The sequence below is a fragment of the Haliotis asinina genome, chromosome 7 (genome assembly GCF_037392515.1).
Source record: "Haliotis asinina isolate JCU_RB_2024 chromosome 7, JCU_Hal_asi_v2, whole genome shotgun sequence".
NCBI lineage: Eukaryota > Metazoa > Mollusca > Gastropoda > Lepetellida > Haliotidae > Haliotis > Haliotis asinina.
In genome coordinates this window covers 32,118,978-32,138,260 of record NC_090286.1, presented here as the reverse complement: position 1 = coordinate 32,138,260, position 19,283 = coordinate 32,118,978, and the positions used below count along the sequence as shown (strand labels likewise).

The window sequence follows — 19,283 nt, the reverse complement described above, 5'->3', positions numbered from 1 at the left end:
AAGTTGATGATTCTGCGGTCTGCAGTTATTTCAAAGTTCGTTAGAGCACCACATCTCGCCCTTACGATAGTTTCTTGCAGACCAATTCCGCCCAAGATCGTCCGAGAAGCGGCCATCCAAGAGTTACCACCCAAACCCAGTGTTGCTCACTCACTTCATCGCCATGCCACAGCCATGGAAAATACACAGTTCACCCCTGCCTGGCTTGGGAAGAAATTCCGACCGAACTTCAATGGCCACTAGTCACCACCTGGAACCTACAGCAAACGTTCTGTCAGTTATAAATCAGACATGTTAATTACTAATGTTCTTTTGAAATATACAGCACAGCAACGTACAATGAGTAAAATTAGAGTGCCATGTTCTTCGGCACAGTAAATCTGATGGCCATATAATGGAAATTCATCTTCCATGTCACTTCAACAGTCTACCCGTACCACACCCGTTTGCTACTTGTGATGCACCCTCTGCTCTTTAACCGTGTCAGCCAAACGAGGTCTTACCGGAGCCAATGTTGAAACTTATATCCAAAGCAGTTTCTCTCATTCGTGATGGGTCCCTTGCCTCTCAGCGAATCCATTAAAGGGAGTAGTTTCAGGAAAAAGGATCCGATATTGCTTCAGAGTTGTGGTTAAGTTTGATTGAAGGGTACATGAAATGGAACGTTTTCTCCCCATAGCCCGTCAGTGTAGATCATCGCTTGACATCTACAACCCCTTACTTATTTATATTTGTTTAATATCTGTCATGCTATCTACTGAGCGAGTGAGTTGACTGTACCTCACTTTTAGTAACATTCAGCAATATCACGGTAGGGGACATCAGAAATGGGCTTGAGACATTGTACCCATATACATGGAACTATAACCGGGTCATCGATGTGACGAGCGAACGCTTTAACCACGACCCTACCCCGTGGATTTACTGATATAGAGTAGACCTTATGACAGGTATCGGTAATAGACTAATTGTATGGTTCCTCAAGAACCATAATGTTGAACTATCAGTTATGGAACCCTGGGTCGTTTCCCGCTTGCATAACCCAGATTGATAACACACATAAATACCAGTCCTTGACACGTGACCTTGGCATAACCTTGATTGGTTCGTATTTGCTAAGGAAGCATATTTTAAAATTCGTGAGCTCTTGAACAGCTCGAATTATGGCTTCTTTGAAGGTAGGTTCGAAGTGAGACAAAATTCTGTGCACAGTTCGTTGTGGTGTAAGTTTGGGATTGACATTTTCAATCACTATGTGTTGGAGTATATATACGCACAGCCAACGCTTTTAGCAGTTATTTGTAATTCGTATTCCAGATGTCAAGGACACGTGATGTAGCTCACGAGATAGTGAGGAACCGTGCACCCATTTTGTACTTGTCATACATTGTCTGGCCATGCCATGTTAAGACTGTTTCTCGTACTTCGGAACACTTACAAATTTACGAAGATTCAGGTTCGATTCCCCACTTCAGTACAATGTGTGAAGCCCATTTGTGGTGTCACCCGCCGTGACATTGCTGAAATAGTGCTCACTAAACTCACTCACTCCAGAGCCTGATCTACATTGTATAGGTCGCTGTCGAAATACTAGTAGGATTTCTTGTCACAAAATGGTCATATCAGGGTGTAATTGTTTGTTGGTTTGTTGTTGTTGTTTTTTTTGTTTTGTTTTTTTTTGTTTTCTTTTGTTGGTTTTTTTTGTTGGTTTTTTGGTTTGTTTGTTTGTTTTTTTGTTTTTGTTTTTTGGGGGTTTTTTTTGTTTGTTTGTTTGTTGTTTTTTGTTGTTTTTTTTGGGGGGGTTGTTTTGTTTTGGGGGCTTTTCTTTATTTGGTTGTTGCTTTTTTTTTCCATCTCTACTTCCACAATTTACATAGTTCATGCACAGCATATTCAACCAAATACGGGAATACGTGAGTGTACATATTAAGTACACACTTAATTTACATGGTACATGTATAATATATTCAAATAAGAATGATACATGTATATTCATATCATGTAATGGTTTTGGAGGCAAAAAAAAGCAGAACCGAATCAGTGCATATCTCAGATTCGAACCCTCAACCATACGTTTCCGGAAAACCAAAGGGACACAACTCCGCACAGGGAATTGCCACTAACTAACTCCTAACACCCTTCCAACATACATTGGTCAACCCGAAAGTGAGCTTTTTCAATTTACCTCTGCTGCAGACTACTTTATAAATGTTTTAATACATCTGTCTACATGTGTTGAATCAAATTTCTTTTCTGTACGCCGAGTGAAAGATATTACTTGGGTCTCTTTTGCAAGATACTGCCACGAGTTTAAAGTATGTATTCTTTCCTTTTACAGAATTTGGCCCTGGCTCTCGCTGTAGTTCAGCTAACCTGTGCGGTCGGTATGTTTGAAAGAGTTATGCCGTGGAGGTTAAAGAATCTCTGATTTAACAAACTATTCTTATTAAAGAAGCTAATTCAAGCGGATACATCTTCTGTAAACATGATGGGATAGGGGTGCATTAAACGATAACGTCAACGAAAACTTTGTCATTAAGTATATTTTAGACCAAGACAGTTTTGATTTTGTAGACCTATGAGACGCAGAATGATCGAAAGCCTTTATTATTGTCCGGGAGTTACCTTAGGGCTTACGTGGCTTGTAACAAGGGCTCCCTGCACCCTCACCCATCTGCATTCACGCACAGGCAAACTGTAGCGCAAGTGGGGTTGCGCAGCGTAGAGAATATGATCAGTCTTCATATATGTGAGGGAAGCGTATATGAAGACTGGTCATTTTCGCTACGCTGCGCAACCCCATTTGCGCTACAGTTTGCCTGTGGTTCACGAAATAAACATATAACAACATCCTCAATGCTCACATCTGTGTGGCTAATAATACGAATTACACTTCCTTTTTTCATATGTGATCAGTAGAACATGTTCTAAACGAAACTGACAAATGTAAAATGCCAAGCTTGAAACCTTTTCATGTGTCAGCTCTTTAGCTGTGATCAGAAGGCACACTCCTTACTGACTGTTCTTCTACAGAGTTCTCAACACTTGACCATCTTCGGAGTAGAACTCCGCCAGATGTCCAGGCCACGGCGGCCACTGACCTCATCAGGAGGATCGTTGGGGACAGATCTTCGGATTTCGACATTAACGTCGACCCCAGCAGCGGCCCAGCGGAAAGGGACACCTTCACAGTGAGCTTACATTTCATACCCAACTCACCAATGTGATTTATTGGGACCAGTTGACTTCCTTTATGTCAAAACGACAGTCTTCAAGCAGTAATCCTGGCCTCTTTGACGATCATGTTCAGAGTAAAGAATAGATTTAGTACCTTCTTTCAGCTGGTGCAGTCGGGGCCCAAGCTGTCCATCACAGGAACAAGTGGTGTAGCGGTTGCCATGGGATTCTACTATTATATGAAGTACTACTGTGGGGGACAGTTCACCTGGGCGGGGCAACAGATCACCCTGCCACCAGAATTGCCTAAAGTGCCCTCGGTCACAATAACCTCCAATGACAGGTGCGTGGAAGCCCCATAGCCTTACCATTGACAGCTGGACAACACACATTGTGATGCCATTTCGATCCGGGTTAAAACTGGTATTTAGCAACCCTTGCTTGTTGTGAGATACGACTAACGGGATCAGGAGATCAGCCTTGATGACTTGGTTGACGCATGTCATCGTATCCCGATTGAATCGACTGATGCCCATGTCAGTCTCTGGATTGTCGCTAGAATACTTCTGAGGATGGCGTTAAACAACAAACAAACACAAAGCGAAACACGCACACACGCACACACACGCACACACACGCACACATACGCGCACACACGCACTCATATTTTTTATCTTAGTTGCTGTTATGCTGGACGGCTTAGAGTGAGCACAGTTTACTATACACTGGATACGTCACCTCAATTTGCAGGTTTCGGTACTACCAGAACGTCTGCACGGTCAGTTATTCCTCTGCCTGGTGGGATTGGGACCAGTGGGAACGTCATATAGACTGGATGGCCTTGCAGGGAATCAACCTGCCACTGGCCTTCACAGGACAGGAGGCCATCTTCCAGAGGGTAGGTAGACTGGATGGCCTTGCAGGGAATCAATCTGTCATTAGCCTTCACAGGACAGAAGACCATCTTCCAGAGGGTAGGTAGACGGGATGGCCTAACAAGGAATCACTCTGCCCTTATCACTTACAGCACAGGAGTCCATCTTCCAGATGGCCATGTAGGGAATCCACACGCCATTGGCCTTCACAGGACGGGAGGTCATGTTCCATAGGGTAGGTAGAGGGGATGGCCTTGCAGTTGATCAACCTGCCATTGACCACAGGGCAGGAGGCCATGTTCCATAGGGTAGGTAAAGGGGGTGGCCTTGCAGGGAATCAAGCTGCCATTGGACTTAACAGGACAGGAGGCCGTCTTCCAAAGGTTGTCCCTGTAAGCATAAATTTGCCATTGACCTTTACAACAGATTGACTAACCGTTGTCTGTCATTGCCAGACGAGAGAAGACCATCTTCCATAGATAGGAGAACAGATGGCCTACATCTGACCATTACATATTGTACCTTGTCATCTATAGGTCTATTTGTCAATGGGCTTCACGATACAAGACATGGAGGTTCATTTCGGCGGACCAGCATTCTTAGCTTGGTATGTATTGTCAACCGTTGATCTTTAATTAAGGTTATTGATTTACTTCACGCCCTTTGTTTAGAAAATAGCACGACACATTCAAAAGACAGTCGTAATACGAATCCGACATCCATCATGTCTACCATGGTGGTCATATTCACGAAGCGAAAACTGATGTACGTTTGTTCATAGTACACCTCATCATAAGTAGAGCTTTCTAATTTCGATTATTTACATTTACAGATGATTTGACGTTTGCACTTCGACTAAAACGTCTTCGGATCATTACGGAGTAATTTCTTTCCACAATTAAATAGAAAGTGTCTTAAGACATGGAGCTCAGTACGCACGTTCCATTTTATATAGTATATAATTTTGATGTTATTTGGTCCTTGTACCTATTTCCTCTTGGAATGTATCCATACATGTAAATATACATATGGAAATTAATTAAGCAACACCAAATTCAAAGACACATAAAAACTTAACAAAGTTTAACGAAGTAATTTTGATGATTGATTATTCAATTTTGATGTATTGACATACAGCATGAGCTTTTCATGGGTTGATATGACGCGCGTGAAGCTTGCACAGCGCACGTGCATTGCTTTAACCTCAACTTTCGAAAAATGCACTTTTTCCCTGGGGTGTTTACAAGCGCAGGTTGTCGATTCCATTCGGTTTTTCATTCATTTCAATGTCATGGCACGTAGGAAATTATCAGAGGCCACTCGTTGGCAAATAATCGGCATGAGGAATGCTGGTATGTCTCTAAGACAAATCGGGACTCAAATCGGACGACATCATTCCATAATTTCAAAACTTTTGAAAAAATACCGGGCCACTAATGAAGTTAAAGACCTGCCTAGACCAGGAAGACCCAGGAAGACCACAGTCCGGGAGGACAGAGCTTTACTGAGACTTGTACGGCGCAGGTCCTTCGACTCGAGCTCTCGGTTGAGACAGGAGTGGCTTCCAGGGAGACCCATCTCGAACAGGACTGTTCGGAATCGTCTGAAAGCTGCAGGATACCGGGCAAGGAGGCCAATCAAGCGACCCAGACTGTCTCCAGCCCATAAGGCAGCCCGACTGGCCTGGTGTAATGACCGTTTGCACTGGAACATTGCCTCTTGGAGGAAGGTCCATTTCTCAGATGAGAGCCGGTTCTTGCTGCACATGGTGGACGGTCGTACTCGGGTCTGGAGGCAGAGGAACACAGCAATGGCTCCACGGAACATCCAGGAGACTGTGGCCTTTGGGGGAGGTTCCGTTATGGTATGGGGGTGCATTTCCATGAACTGCAAGTTGGATATCATTACCATCCGTGGCAACCTTAACGGTGTTCGTTACCAACAGGAGGTTCTTGACAGGGCTGTGGTACCTCATTTTGAGAACCATCCTCTGGCAACGAGACCCATATTTATGGACGACAATGCTAGACCTCACAGGGCGCATGCTGTAAATGATTTTTTGCGGCAAAATGCAATTGACAGAATTCCATGGCCTGCCATGAGCCCTGACCTCAACCCCATTGAACATTTGTGGGACTTTATTGGCCGTCGTGTGAGGCAGAGAGACCCACCAGTCCATAATCTCAACGAATTGACGGCTGCCCTGCATGAGGAGTGGAACAGGATCCCCCAGAATCAGATCCGGAGACTCATCCAAGGAATGAGGAGGCGTCTGGAATCGGTGGTGCGTGCGCAGGGAGGACACACTAGATATTGATGAAAGTCGGTGTGCAGACTCTCAGATGACTGTTCTTTCTTTCCATGTGACATTTGTGTTAATACACCTGACAACAACGTCTGTGGATGAATAGTAAATTGTGTCCATTTTTTCATGAATTTAAGACAGTTTTAAGAATTTGGATTTCGTTGCAATAAAGCAAAGTCTTGATACTTTTTCCCTTTAAGTTGTTTGTCAGAGATCGTCTGTTGAATAAAAAAGTGTCAAACTATATCAACCCGGCATATTTTGAATGTCAGAACACTTCAAAGTTGCTCCAATAGAAAAAATTGGGGTGTTGCTTGATTAATTTCCAGGTGTATATATGTGTCAGTATCACAACTGTCATACCAGAAACCACTGGAAAAATTAAGCATAATTTCCACCAGTGACAATAAAGATCAGAAGCTGATTTTCTTTAGAATCAATCACATGCCTTATTTTTACATCACATTTTCTCATGACAAGGGCAAGGATGGGAAACATACGTGGCTGGGGCGGCCCTCTCCCTGAATATTGGATGGCCAGACAGTTGGCTCTCCAGCACAAGATACTGGACCGGATGAGGTCCCTTGGCATTATTCCAGTACTTCCGGGTTTTGCCGGACATGTGCCAGCCGCCATTACAAGGTAAATCTTGGGGTTTGCCCGTGCGATTAAATGTGATTGTTTGTCACAAAATCACTTGTGTTTTACTTCCTTTTCTTAACCAAACACAAGTTTGAACAAGAAAATAGTGTACTCGTTAAGTAAATAATAGATTCTCCACTGCATAATAATGAAAATATCTCGTGATTCCAATATTGCCTTGTTGGAGTAACTTAGTGACAGTGTATGAAGCCTGCTGTTTGTTAGTCAAATGAGGGGCTAACAACTTTATTTTATAGCCAGCCCCGTGGGCCAATACATTTTCCAGGGATATATATTTTACCAGTGACTACGGATGATATTTCGAAAATAGTTCACAATTATGGTAGCGAGAAGGCGTCTGTGTGTATAGTGCAAGATCAATCAAAACGTAACTTCCACAAATCAGCCTACCCTTTTATCTGACACTAAATGTGTTTTGGTCTAGAGAATGCTTTCAGTGACAAAGTCGTATTTGCTAACTTTGCTCCTGCACATGTTTACATTTCACAAGGACATTTTTTTCAAATCCCCTGTGCTGACCATTCTGACTTTGCCTGATTTTCTGATTCAGATGGCAGTGACAATTTGCTTTTGCATGTTTAAGTTTGCCTCACTACAAGTAAATCATTAATTACACTATTTTAACACCTGATCTCGGTTTCTTATTCGTAATACATGGCTGGTTACAAGATAACAGGGCCAGCAACAGTTTCCAGTTCTCTCCCCTGTGGGCTTGCTGGGTACTTTAGGAGTTCCATTCGCTGTTACCGTAGTGGTTAAAGCTTTCGCTATATAGCTAGTCACGTCGAAAACCCGGGTTAGATTCACAAGGCGGTACACTAAATGAAGCCCATTTCTGATGTCCCTCGCCGTGATGTTGCTGTAATAGACGACTCTGACCAGTCCACTCGATTTGTTTGTTTTGGGGCGGGGATTGGTTTTGTCACCACGTCCATATTTCCTTATTTTGCCACCATGTTATATTCTATTTCCTTACAATCGACCTTACGATCCTTTTGTTTCAACTGGCTTTTTTCAAATTTCATGAATGTTTTATTATGATGTCGTTATATTTACTGGCTGCTTCCAAATTTCATGAACACCTGGTTGTATTTTTACAGAGTTTTCCCCAAGGCCAATGTAACTCGACTCGGGAGCTGGGGTAACTTCAATGCTAATTACTCGGAGTAAGTTCTTCAAGTGTATGATCATTTTCTCCCATAGTTTTCACTTTAACAATTGCCTTGCCATTGCATGTGTTTTTTGTGATTGCCTCCTGCATGACGGTGGATACGTAAACATTTTCGCGAACACCTGTTACCATCACAAGCTGATAGTTATTCATAAACACATCTTGAATACATGTAGTTGTATTTTTCTTACTATTTATTATGTACCCGTTTTCTACGACTAGGTCTTGCGCCACTAGTGGGGCAGCAGAATGCAAACCTTTTTCGCAAACCTCTGGTACTATCACTATGCCTTCACGACAACACGGTCGTCAAGCAGTCGAAATGGGCACGGGGCTCTTAGCAAAACTATTTCATGGCTCATGGAAATGATTTTCTTTCTTTGATTCCTTCCAGAACCTATCTACTGGATTTCAATGACCCTCTGTTCACTACAATCGGTTCCAAGTTCATCAAGGCCGTATGTTTCAAAGAAAATATTTTGGGATCAATCTCGTTCAGTAGCATTTGTCACCATTCGCCCCTTTCCGTAACGTACACTTAATACTCACTTTGACCCGGAATGAAACGAGTTGGTTCAGAAGAGTTCACCAAGACTGTATGTTGTTATTGGTTTCTCTCTTGTTCATAAGTGGTACACGTGGCGTATTTCAAGCTGTCTTTTTGTCTGACCATCAATGTACGGCTATCTTAAATACAGATCCAGATACGTTTATTTCTCTAGCTGTCGTGTTTAGGACGATGTTTCAACGTTCGTCAGCACCATACCCGTAGTCGTAGTTTTCACGGCATGGAGCTGATACTGCTGGAATGATATTACAATCGGCATTAAAACGAACACACTCACAACCAGACTGGAGCATGTCGGTATAGCTGATTAGACTATTGATATTACCAGGTTAACTGTATCGGTACTACCTGGTTAGACTATCGGTATTACCTGGTTAAACTATCGGTTCTACCTGATTAGACAATCGATGTTACCAGGTGAGACCATATCGATATTACCAGATTATACCGCGTGATATTTTCCTGCGCACCGCAACAAGGACGTGGTACCAGTTTTTTTGCTTATTCACAGATGGAGGCCGAGTTTGGCATTGATCACATCTTCAACGCGGATAGTTTCAACGAGATGACGCCAGCTTCCAGGTGGGTTTGTGTGTATGTGAGTGTCCTTGATTTGGGCAGGCCGGGAGATCGGTGGTGTGATTCACTGCGTTATAATAAATGAGGTACTGGTTGTTACCAGGGGTCAAGGAGTAGTCACTGACTATACCGTTCAAAATTACCACAAATAAACTATGAACCGGAATATTGAAACTGAACGACATACATGTATATAGGACTAGAGTGTGTTTGTTTCAGTGACGAGCCCGTGAGGGGCCTGGATAAAATAGACCTTCAGCAACCCATGCTTGCCAGAAACGGCGACTATGCTTGTCGTAAGAGGCGACTAACGGGATCGGGTGGTCAGGCTCGCTGACTTGCTTGACACATGTCATCGGTTCCCAAATGCGCAGATCGATGCTCATGTTGTTGATCACTTGATTGTCTGGTCCAGACTCAATTGTTTACAGACCACGGCCATACAGCTGCAATATTGCTGAGTGCGACGTAAAACTCAACTCACTCACTCACTCACTGTTTCAGTGACCCAACGTACTTGGCCTCGGCGGCACGAGGGGTGTATAACGCCATGGTTGCTGGAGATTCACAGGCTATTTGGTGAGGACAAGAGATAAAATATACCAACTACTTGCATATCGCACAACAAATATCGCTTAAATTATTTCGTGTCCATGTTTCAAGTACAATATTTCCACCCATCTCTGTATTCTGAAATCTGTTTATTTGAAATCGGACGTCACACCTTCCAGTCGAACGCCTGACGTATCAAGTTATGACGGGTGATATTGCTGGCTATAGCTCAAGGAATGTGCACTAATTTATAAGCTAGTACTATGCAGTACCCAAGGTTTAAGGTGTCACTTTGTAACTCGTAGCCCTAAGGCTGTTCTGTGCAAATACTCCCTGTGTTTTCCTAATGTGATATTTACACGTATAACGTGCTGACGTACATAATGTTATATGCTGGCATCACACATATAGTTTCTATGGATGATATGTATAAGATTCTACCAGTACTGAATTAGTATTTACAAAGTGCGTCACAATAACTTGGACCGGAGCTCTAAGACCTTCTTAAGGCAACTAGTAGACTGAACTGGCCTTGCAACGATACACCCACAGGTTGATGCAGGGTTGGCTGTTTGTAAATGATGCTTTCTGGAAGGACCCCCAAATCAAGGCCCTTCTTTCTGCAGTGCCAAAGGTAGCTAATATTACTTTATTAAAATTACATATCTTACAGTGTCGTAAGGAAAGACATTCGCCATTTCTTAAATGCATGCTAGGGTAGTTTCGCACAGTACAAGATGGTGTAAACACTTGTCTGTGATCTCCTAAGAACAGCTGAGAAGAATCATTCCAAGTATTTCAACAACATTTACGAAATGTGGATTGTGTGGTCACAATGGACGACGTGCTACGGTTTGGGTTTCCCTTGCCCTCATTCATTCATTCATTCATTCAGGGCAAGATGATCATCCTGGACCTATTCTCCGAGCAGAGTCCGATCTTCTCCCGGACCGAGTCCTACTACGGTCAACCATTCATCTGGTGTATGCTGCATAATTTTGGCGGACTCAACGAAATGTATGGCGAACTGGACAAGGTGAACGAGGTAAAGCTGTGACATCTGCTCTACTCCTGTTGACACGAACATCAAAAGTAAACGGCATTAACATCCCTGGTAATGAAACTTTGGGTATTTTACACCCGCTTTCGGGGCAATCGATTTCGCACTGGGTCCATTAAGCAGTCATCCTGTACTTTATAGCAACCACATGAACCTCAGCTCCCGCGGATAACCACAGGCAAACTGTAGCGCAAATGGGGTTGCGCAGCATAGAGAATATGACAAGTCGTCTTATACGCGAGCGAAGCGAGTAAGGCGACTGGTCATTTTCTCTATGCTGCGCAACCCATTTGCGCTACAGTTTCCCTTTCTGATAAAATTGCTGACTGTTATCCATTATCTACTGACATCGTAATCGGCTGCTTTCTGTAACTTTGCTTCCGTTTACCATTTCTTTATAGAGAACAAACGATTGAACAATCATATCCTCCGTTTTGCTGTAAATAATTCCTTGCTTTGTGGAGTCAGCATTACTCCCCTTGCCACGAGCAGGATCAACAGCAGCAGGTGCTAATTATTTCAGGGTCCTTTCAATGGACGTAACTTCCCTAACAGCACCATGGTGGGCACAGGTCTCACACCAGAGGGCATCAACCAGAACGAGGTCATGTACGAGTTCATGAACGAACAGGCGTGGAGACCCGGATCTGTTAACACATCCGAATGGTGGGTTGAATCAGTTGTACGTTGGTCGTAACAGTTGAAACATAAAACAGAATTTCTCTCGGTTTAAAATTTGTGTGTGTGTGTGTGTCTGTGTAACATAATTCTTCATGAAACGGAAGGTATTTTCCAGGAGAATCCGGTTGGGACTTAGACTGTTTTTGCTTGACCACTACAAAGTGCAGTGTTGATAAATAACAATGTAGCATGTGACACCACCAAGGTAATTCTGTTTTGTTTTGTTTTTTCTCTAACTTGTTTCTAGGATAGATCAGTATCAAGCACAGCGATATGGGGGAGGCAACCCGAAAACCTCCACGGCGTGGGCTTATCTCAGGGTAGGTGTGTTAGAATACCGATCTCACATTCTCTCTGGACATTTCCCCTTCCTCCAAATTTCTTTCTAACCATACCAAACAACCTCTTCATACATTGTACCCATTTGAGGAATCGTTCCCGGTCTTCAGTATGGAGACACACATGAGGAAGGGTAAGGTGGTAACAAAGCTTGAAACAATCATAACAAATCGGTATTGCGGCAGGTCCCGGAATAATGAATGAGTCAATTTAGTTTTACGCCGCACACAGCAATATGCCAGCTATATGGCGGCGGGCTGTAAAGAATCGAGTCTGGACCAGACAGTCCAAAGATCAACAGCATGAGCATCGTTCTATGCAAATTGGGATAGGGTGACGTCAACCAAGCCCGTGAGCCTGACCACCCGATCCCATCCAGTCGCCTCTTACGACAAGCATGGGTTACTGAAGATGAATTCTAAACCGGATGTTCACGGGAGGTGCCTGAATAACACGAGTGGGTCACAAACATAGTCGAGGCAAACACGTATATCAGGTAACACTCTTATCCTGATGGGATAACATAATGAACATGCAGGCGGGTATCTACTTTTTACGTACTTTTGAACGGTGTCTCAGCCTATTTACAAAGGGGCACCAAGAATGAGAAATATTTAACAGCAGAGCATCGTATAATACAGGTTCATGTAATGAACGTCCCGTTTTCCTTTAGCAAAGCGTCTACTCATCAGGATCTACGGGAGTCACCATCATCCACCGCCCGTCTATCGGCAGCCACGAGACTGTGAGAACATACTAAGTAGTGCTACCAGATCCGAACATGTGTTTGTTGTTGTTTTGGTTGTAAGGGCGAGGTTGTGGATGTGTTGAGGGTGGAGATGGTGTTGTACAGTCTCCTTACTGATTTGTCAGGTATTTGCTAGGTTATCAACTGAACAATTACTGATTACTTTTACACCAGAGGAAACGTGTCTTCTCAGTATGACAGAGATTATCAGCGCGCCCATACCAAACTTAACGTAACCCCATCATTCACATATCCCCACTGTTACATATCCCCGTTGTACCACAAACACCAATCTGTTGAACACATAACGAAACATGAGGTCTTAAACATCGTTCCTCTACCCTTTAATCTGGATGGGTGATTGAGTGAGTGAGTTTAGTTTTACGCCCCACTCAGCAATATTCCAATTATATGGCGTCAGTCTGGACCTGATAATTCACTGATCCACTCCATCATCATCGATCTACGCAACTGGACTGGCAACCGATGATATGTGTCAACAAGTCAGCGAACCTGACCACTTGATCTCGTTAGTCGCCTCTAACGACAAGCATGGGTTACTGAGGGCCAATTAGAACCCGGATCGTCACGGATCCTCTAATTTGGCTACGTATCAGTCGCCACGCTATTAGATTTTCGTTTTCGTAATTCAAATCCGGCGTAACGCTGTCTCCCATTAGGGTTCAAATTAGGGTCAATCACATAAAAACAGAAACACTCGAATTATTTATCGATTGTATATTTACACATGTGACATATCTGATTATCCCTGTCGAAAGTGAAGTAGCATAATCCCTTCATTGTGGACGCTGTATAGATGGGCTATGATCCAGAGATGTTGTACAAGGCATGGGACAACATGGTGGCCGCCACAGCTACAACACCGGCTCTCAGTGGACAACCTCTGTTCAGGTGAGTGTGCCATCGGGATGTACACGACATATACTAAAGGTAAAAAAAATAAGGGATAAACATCACATGAAGGGATAAATGTTCCCGTATTCTTTTCCAAGTTTCTTCACAAGCTATGCGATACAAAGCATGTGAAAACAACTTGGGAAAAAATAAGGGAATATGTGTGTTTTCATGTTATCCCTTATTTTTCCCGTCAGTATATGTACTATGCTCCGTCTCTTCCTGTTCAACCTTTATTCAAGTGAGTCTGCCTCTCGAACGTGCATCCCACTGACAACAGGATTCAGTAATATGGGCGCGATTCGGGAAAACAGTCATTTTTGAAAACCGTGCCAGGAATATCCTATACAGGATATGTTTCAGTTCCTAATTATGTATATTTTGATATTTTCAATACCACATACATTAAAATACCCTGGGAGACCTGTTTGAGCGTTGATCACAAGATCTGGTCCAGTCTTGATTATTAATAGGGGCAACAACAAACAAAACATGATTCAACCTTTAACAACAACACATGAACACATGGGTGTTTTTTTCCAGGTATGACCTGGTTGATGTGTCCAGGAACAGCTTGCAGGTGCTCGCCATCAAATACTACTCTGACGTCATCGCAGCCTACAACAAGAGTGACACCACTAGTCTAAGGTAACGCAAGGCTGTATCTAGATATGTCCATGTTTCGGCGCCAATAGCTGCTTGAAAGAATGTGTTGCCAAAATACATGCTACTTCCGATCCTTTCTGGACTATTGTACCATACCAGTACTGTTTCCCTTCGTTGCTGGACTATTGTACCACACCAGTAGTGCTTCCTTTCGTTACTGGACTGTTGTACCGAAACCAATATTGTCATCTCTCTTGTCGAACAGACATATCGATTACCACTAATGCGTCTTTACTCGGGACTCTTTGTCTGCAAGGAGCTTCTTATCTCTATACATTTCACGCCATTTACTTTGGAAGTGACACGTCCAATTTCCTAAATTCGATGAGAATGACTGAAACCTTTTATAAATCCACTTATTCCTTGATTGAAATATGTTATGGGGTGATCACAACTATTCAAGCAGTATGTTCACGTAAATCAGGACCCAGACTACATAAGAAAATATGTAATGTGAACAGATCTGCTGGCGCCAAGATGATCGACCTTCTGAGTGACCTTGACACACTCCTGGCAAGTGACGTTCACTTCCTGCTGGGCACGTGGACCGGTGACGCGGCACGACACTTCTCTACAGCCCAGGAGAAGGCCTTGTATGACTACAACTCGAGGAACCAGGTCACTCTGTGGGGGCCAACTGGACAGGTTTGTTTGTCTGATGTTTACCCCTCTGCGACGCTGCGCCAGACAATCTAGTGAGCATTATGCACCTCGATAGGGTATTAGGCAGGGTAGCAACAAGAACTATCTTTTAACATCCTGACGCTGTGCAGAAATCGAACCACCGACATCCGGTTCTTCGAGAGATGATCTGTACAGACACGCAATCATCCACAGCAAATTTCTCCCCAGACACCTATGTCAAAGGGCGGGCAAGTGGTTTAAGGAGCCACAGTCCGCTGCAAACTTGCGTACCTTAGTGGTGCCAGGATCTGCTGTTTCCTTGTTACCATGTTGCTATCACGACTGTTACACCTCTGCCATTTGCAATCTATTGGTGTCAAAATTATGTAGATGAATGGATGTGTTTTTCACATTTCAAAGACAATAAGCTCTCCATAACAGATAAATAATGACGAATGTATTCCTTCCAAGTGATGATATTTTGCACTTTTTTCAGATCATGGATTATGCCTGTAAGATGTGGTCTGGGCTGATAAATAGGTGAGGTAGACTGCACTTTGTCGAGTGTTCTACTTGAAATAGATTGGTAGCATATGGTGAAAAGCATAAAGATCATAAGTTACTACTTGTGTCATTCCGGCAAGCCGGAAGTCCTCTTGTAGGTCACGGAAAGAGACGAGTAGTTACGAATAGCATAAAGGTATGGTGAAAGGAAACTGATAATGGTTGTTAATGGATTGTGCTTTTGGTTTCAGATATTACAAACCAAGGTGGCAGCTGTTTATAAACACTTTAATCAACTGCACGGAAACAGTAAGTGTGACTGAACCTCGTTGTTAAGATCTATATATGAGGATTCGATATATTTTAGGATCAGAAGACTTTTATCTTTGAAAGATGTTATAGTTTAGTATAAAAAAAATCTTGTGTTACAAGACACCTTGTATTCAAGGAGGCGCGCTCAGTCATCTTTTCTAAAGATGTAATCCACTGTACACATAAGCGTCTCTTTGATCAGGTTCGAATCCCGGTTTGTCCCTATTAGCTAGGCTTCTAGGCTTGTCGGCACCATGCGCGTTCTCTTAGGTTTGATGACCAGTGTGATAAACCTGCTTCTGGGTATATTGCATCCATACATATCGTAATTCTTTTATTCACTATGCCGTTGTCATTACTGACATGTTTATGGTATGCGTAAATATATATAGTATTCCCAGAAATTATTGAGAATCATGTTGCGTCATGTAACTCATTACGTTTATTAACTTCTGGCGTTTTACTTACATAAACATGTTAAAACATCATCCTTATACAGTCTCAGTCTTGTTTTAGTACTTTGTTAGACCTCCTCGCTCAGCAATGCATGCCTGAATACGCCTAGGCACACTACCCATCAAAGTTTGTAGGTAATCGTGTGACAGGGTATCCCAATATTGGACCACCTCGGCCTTCATATCCTCAATATTTCTCAGTCCCTTTTGGTTTATTCTGTCCTTCATGACTCCCCACACATTCTCAATTGGGTTTAGGTCTGGGCTGTAACTGGGCCAGTCTAAAACTTGAACATTTTCGCCCGACAACCACTGTTTTGTGTAGCGCGCAGTGTGTTTTGGGTCATTATCATGCTGGAAAATCCAATCATCTTCATACAATGTTTGTGCTGTCGGAAGAAGGTGACCATTTAGAATGTCAACGTATCTTTCTTTTGTCAAGTTTCCCGTGAAAACACACAATGGCGTCACTCCGCGAGCCGATGTGCCACCCCACATGTGAAACTTCGGGCTATGTTTTGGTCGCTGGTAGATAGGTTTGACAGTATCTTTGGTTCAAATTTTCACACAATTAGGGAAAAGCCAAACAGAACTTTCATCCGAAAAGAAAACATTATCCCAATCTTGATTTTCATGAGCCCGACACCAGTTTAAACGTTTTTCCTTTTGTGCATCTTTCATCAACGGCGAGGGAATTCCACGTTTTTTCACCCAATTAAGTCTCTGTAATTCCTGCCTAACTGTTTCATTGCATACCTGAGGACTTCCTCTGCAAATCATTTCATTTCTGATGTTCTCAACACTTTTCAATTTGCCCCTTCACAATCTGCCCAAGTCTTCGGCGATCCACAACACTGAATTTCCTAGGCCGACCTGCCCCTGCTTTGTGCTCTATCCCGGTTCCTGTTTGAATATTCTTCAAAGTTCTGTATACTGTAGACAGAGGAATACCATGTCTACAAGCTAACACTTTAGCATCAGCCTCACCCCTTTCAAAATCATCTAGAATGAGCTTTCTTTTCTCTCTTGCTGTAAATTCTGCCATGTCAACACAGGAAGCCGTCTGCTCAGACAAGGGAGATAACTCTTGACGTAATGAGCTGCCTTCTAAGCCTTCAAGAGTTGTCTCCCTTATTTAGTATGCTTAGTGCATAGTGAAAGCCCTTTTTCCAATCTTAGCATCATTAGAAAAAAAACCAAAGATTTTCTCAATAATTTCTGGGAACACTGTATGTTTACGTTATGAATTTGTAAACAGCCAGTAATAACATATTACAGAAAACAGCGTTCGACAGTGGCGTGTTCGGTCAGGAAGTGTTGAACACGGTGGAAATACCATTTTCCTACGACCAGACAGACTTCCCTAACGAACCCGAAGGTAGATTTAGAATCCACAATTTCAACAATTGTTAATCTAGCCTCTTTTCTGGCACGCTGAATTATCGTTAACGTCTTATAATGAAAAAAGTAGAAAGCTACCCACACTCTACTCAGAGTATAGCGTTACCTATGGATGAACAGTTTACACGAGGCAGTTTTAGGATGTTAGCCCTAATTAGTCAACCCCTTACTTTTGTAAGTATGTCGCCGAACAGTTTAAGTAAACTTATCCTCAGTACTTTTTGTTACTCTCCACTACTGAGTCTAACAAAACCTCATGGGAGGTCGTGTCAGGTAACCTCTGAGATTGACCGATCAAAACACAGCTTACCAAATCGCGAAAGTGGACATTTGCACTTACCTTTTGAAATTTGTATCTGGAAAAGGTTCTACCCGAACGAATCCGAATAGTGTTTAGCGTACGATCGCTTCCGGGTGATGTACACGGCGCACGTTAAAACCATGACAACTGTGAGTAAACAGTCGCTGAAAATAGTGTTTTGGGGAATATTCAAGGATGTCATCTTGCGGAAATATTAGCTAATGGTAACCATGTCAACAGAAACCCTAAAGTGTATTCAGCATGTCAAATAACTGTGTTAAATGCGGATTTATGTTTGTGGGGAGATCTGAGTCAGTCCCTCCGATCCCTGCATGTGTAGTAGCCATTGTCTGATTGGTTAAATCTACTTAACCGTCTCGCGTTTGATTGGGCAGTCATTTGTCGCTCAAAGGTTATCTGACGCGACCTTCTATTAGGATATGTTAGACTCAGTGTTGGAGTGTAGCGAATAGCACTCAGAGTTTACTTAGACTGGTCGCCAAATGATTTGGTTACATTCTCTATCGACTGACTTTATTATTGTGAAGTTTGAGCACCAGTCCAATATACAGAGTGTTGATCACTGAAGCTCTTCCCTCCTACTTCAGGTGATGCCATTGCAACAGCGATCCAGTTCCATTCCAAATACCGTCCAGAAACCAAGTCCAGGTTTTTCTCTCAGTTCCCCAATGTACATGCATCGGATACTGTCGGCAGATTCCACAATGATCATGCCAAACGCTTCGGGCTGCCTTTGTAGTAGAGGAAATCGTGGTATAAATATATGTCATATTTCTTTGCCATAATGTGAATAAACATTAATTGTTGAAACATTGGCAGGTGGTATTTAGACGGCAAAACTGGTTGTGCAAGTGCGCCACGAAGCGGTGACAGGATCAGCTGGTTATGGGTCGAATCTCATTTCGATCCCATTTACGTTACTCCGATACGCACAACTACTGGTGTAATATAACTAGTACATACCTTGTTGCCATCGACTGCATATTTGTGACTATAGGAATACACGGGTTGACTGGAAATTGGCACTGGTGTGTCGTAAACTTTGCTGCCAGCTAACGGTGGGTGACAGGTGTTGACTGATTTGTTGATTTACACCATACCTTCGAAATTGGGATACGATGACTTTTAAACCAAGTAGGCGAGCCTGCGTACACGATCCCCTTAATCGCCCGTGCGACAAGCATGGATTTCTGAAAACCCGGATCTTTATGGGTGTGGGATGAAACCTCTGGTAACCATTTATATCAGTCCGTGGAGGGTTTGCTGACACCTTCACACAGTAAACACGAATAGCTATAGGAAGCATGGAATTCCGACGAAATTTCAGTTAAAAACCTAGAAGTCCCCAGTGTTGCAAGGCTGTAAC

At 43.0% G+C, this 19,283-nt stretch overlaps 1 protein-coding gene across 1 annotated transcript; it reads left to right on the top strand.

Annotated features, from left to right (window-relative positions):
• The first annotated feature begins 1,068 nt into the window (after positions 1–1,068).
• LOC137290379 (alpha-N-acetylglucosaminidase-like) lies at positions 1,069–18,731 on the top strand. The gene is made up of 23 exons (XM_067821274.1): positions 1,069–1,178; positions 2,339–2,384; positions 3,034–3,191; positions 3,342–3,520; positions 3,928–4,075; positions 4,589–4,659; positions 6,838–6,999; positions 8,121–8,186; positions 8,586–8,649; positions 9,271–9,341; positions 9,843–9,917; positions 10,443–10,524; positions 10,786–10,935; positions 11,474–11,616; positions 11,879–11,951; positions 12,644–12,715; positions 13,536–13,630; positions 14,177–14,281; positions 14,761–14,944; positions 15,420–15,463; positions 15,679–15,736; positions 17,473–17,572; positions 18,505–18,731. Exons 1-23 carry the CDS (start codon positions 1,164–1,166, stop codon positions 18,654–18,656), a joined length of 2,313 nt encoding a protein of 770 aa, XP_067677375.1. The 5' UTR covers positions 1,069–1,163; the 3' UTR covers positions 18,657–18,731.
• Positions 18,732–19,283: the final 552 nt, after the last annotated feature.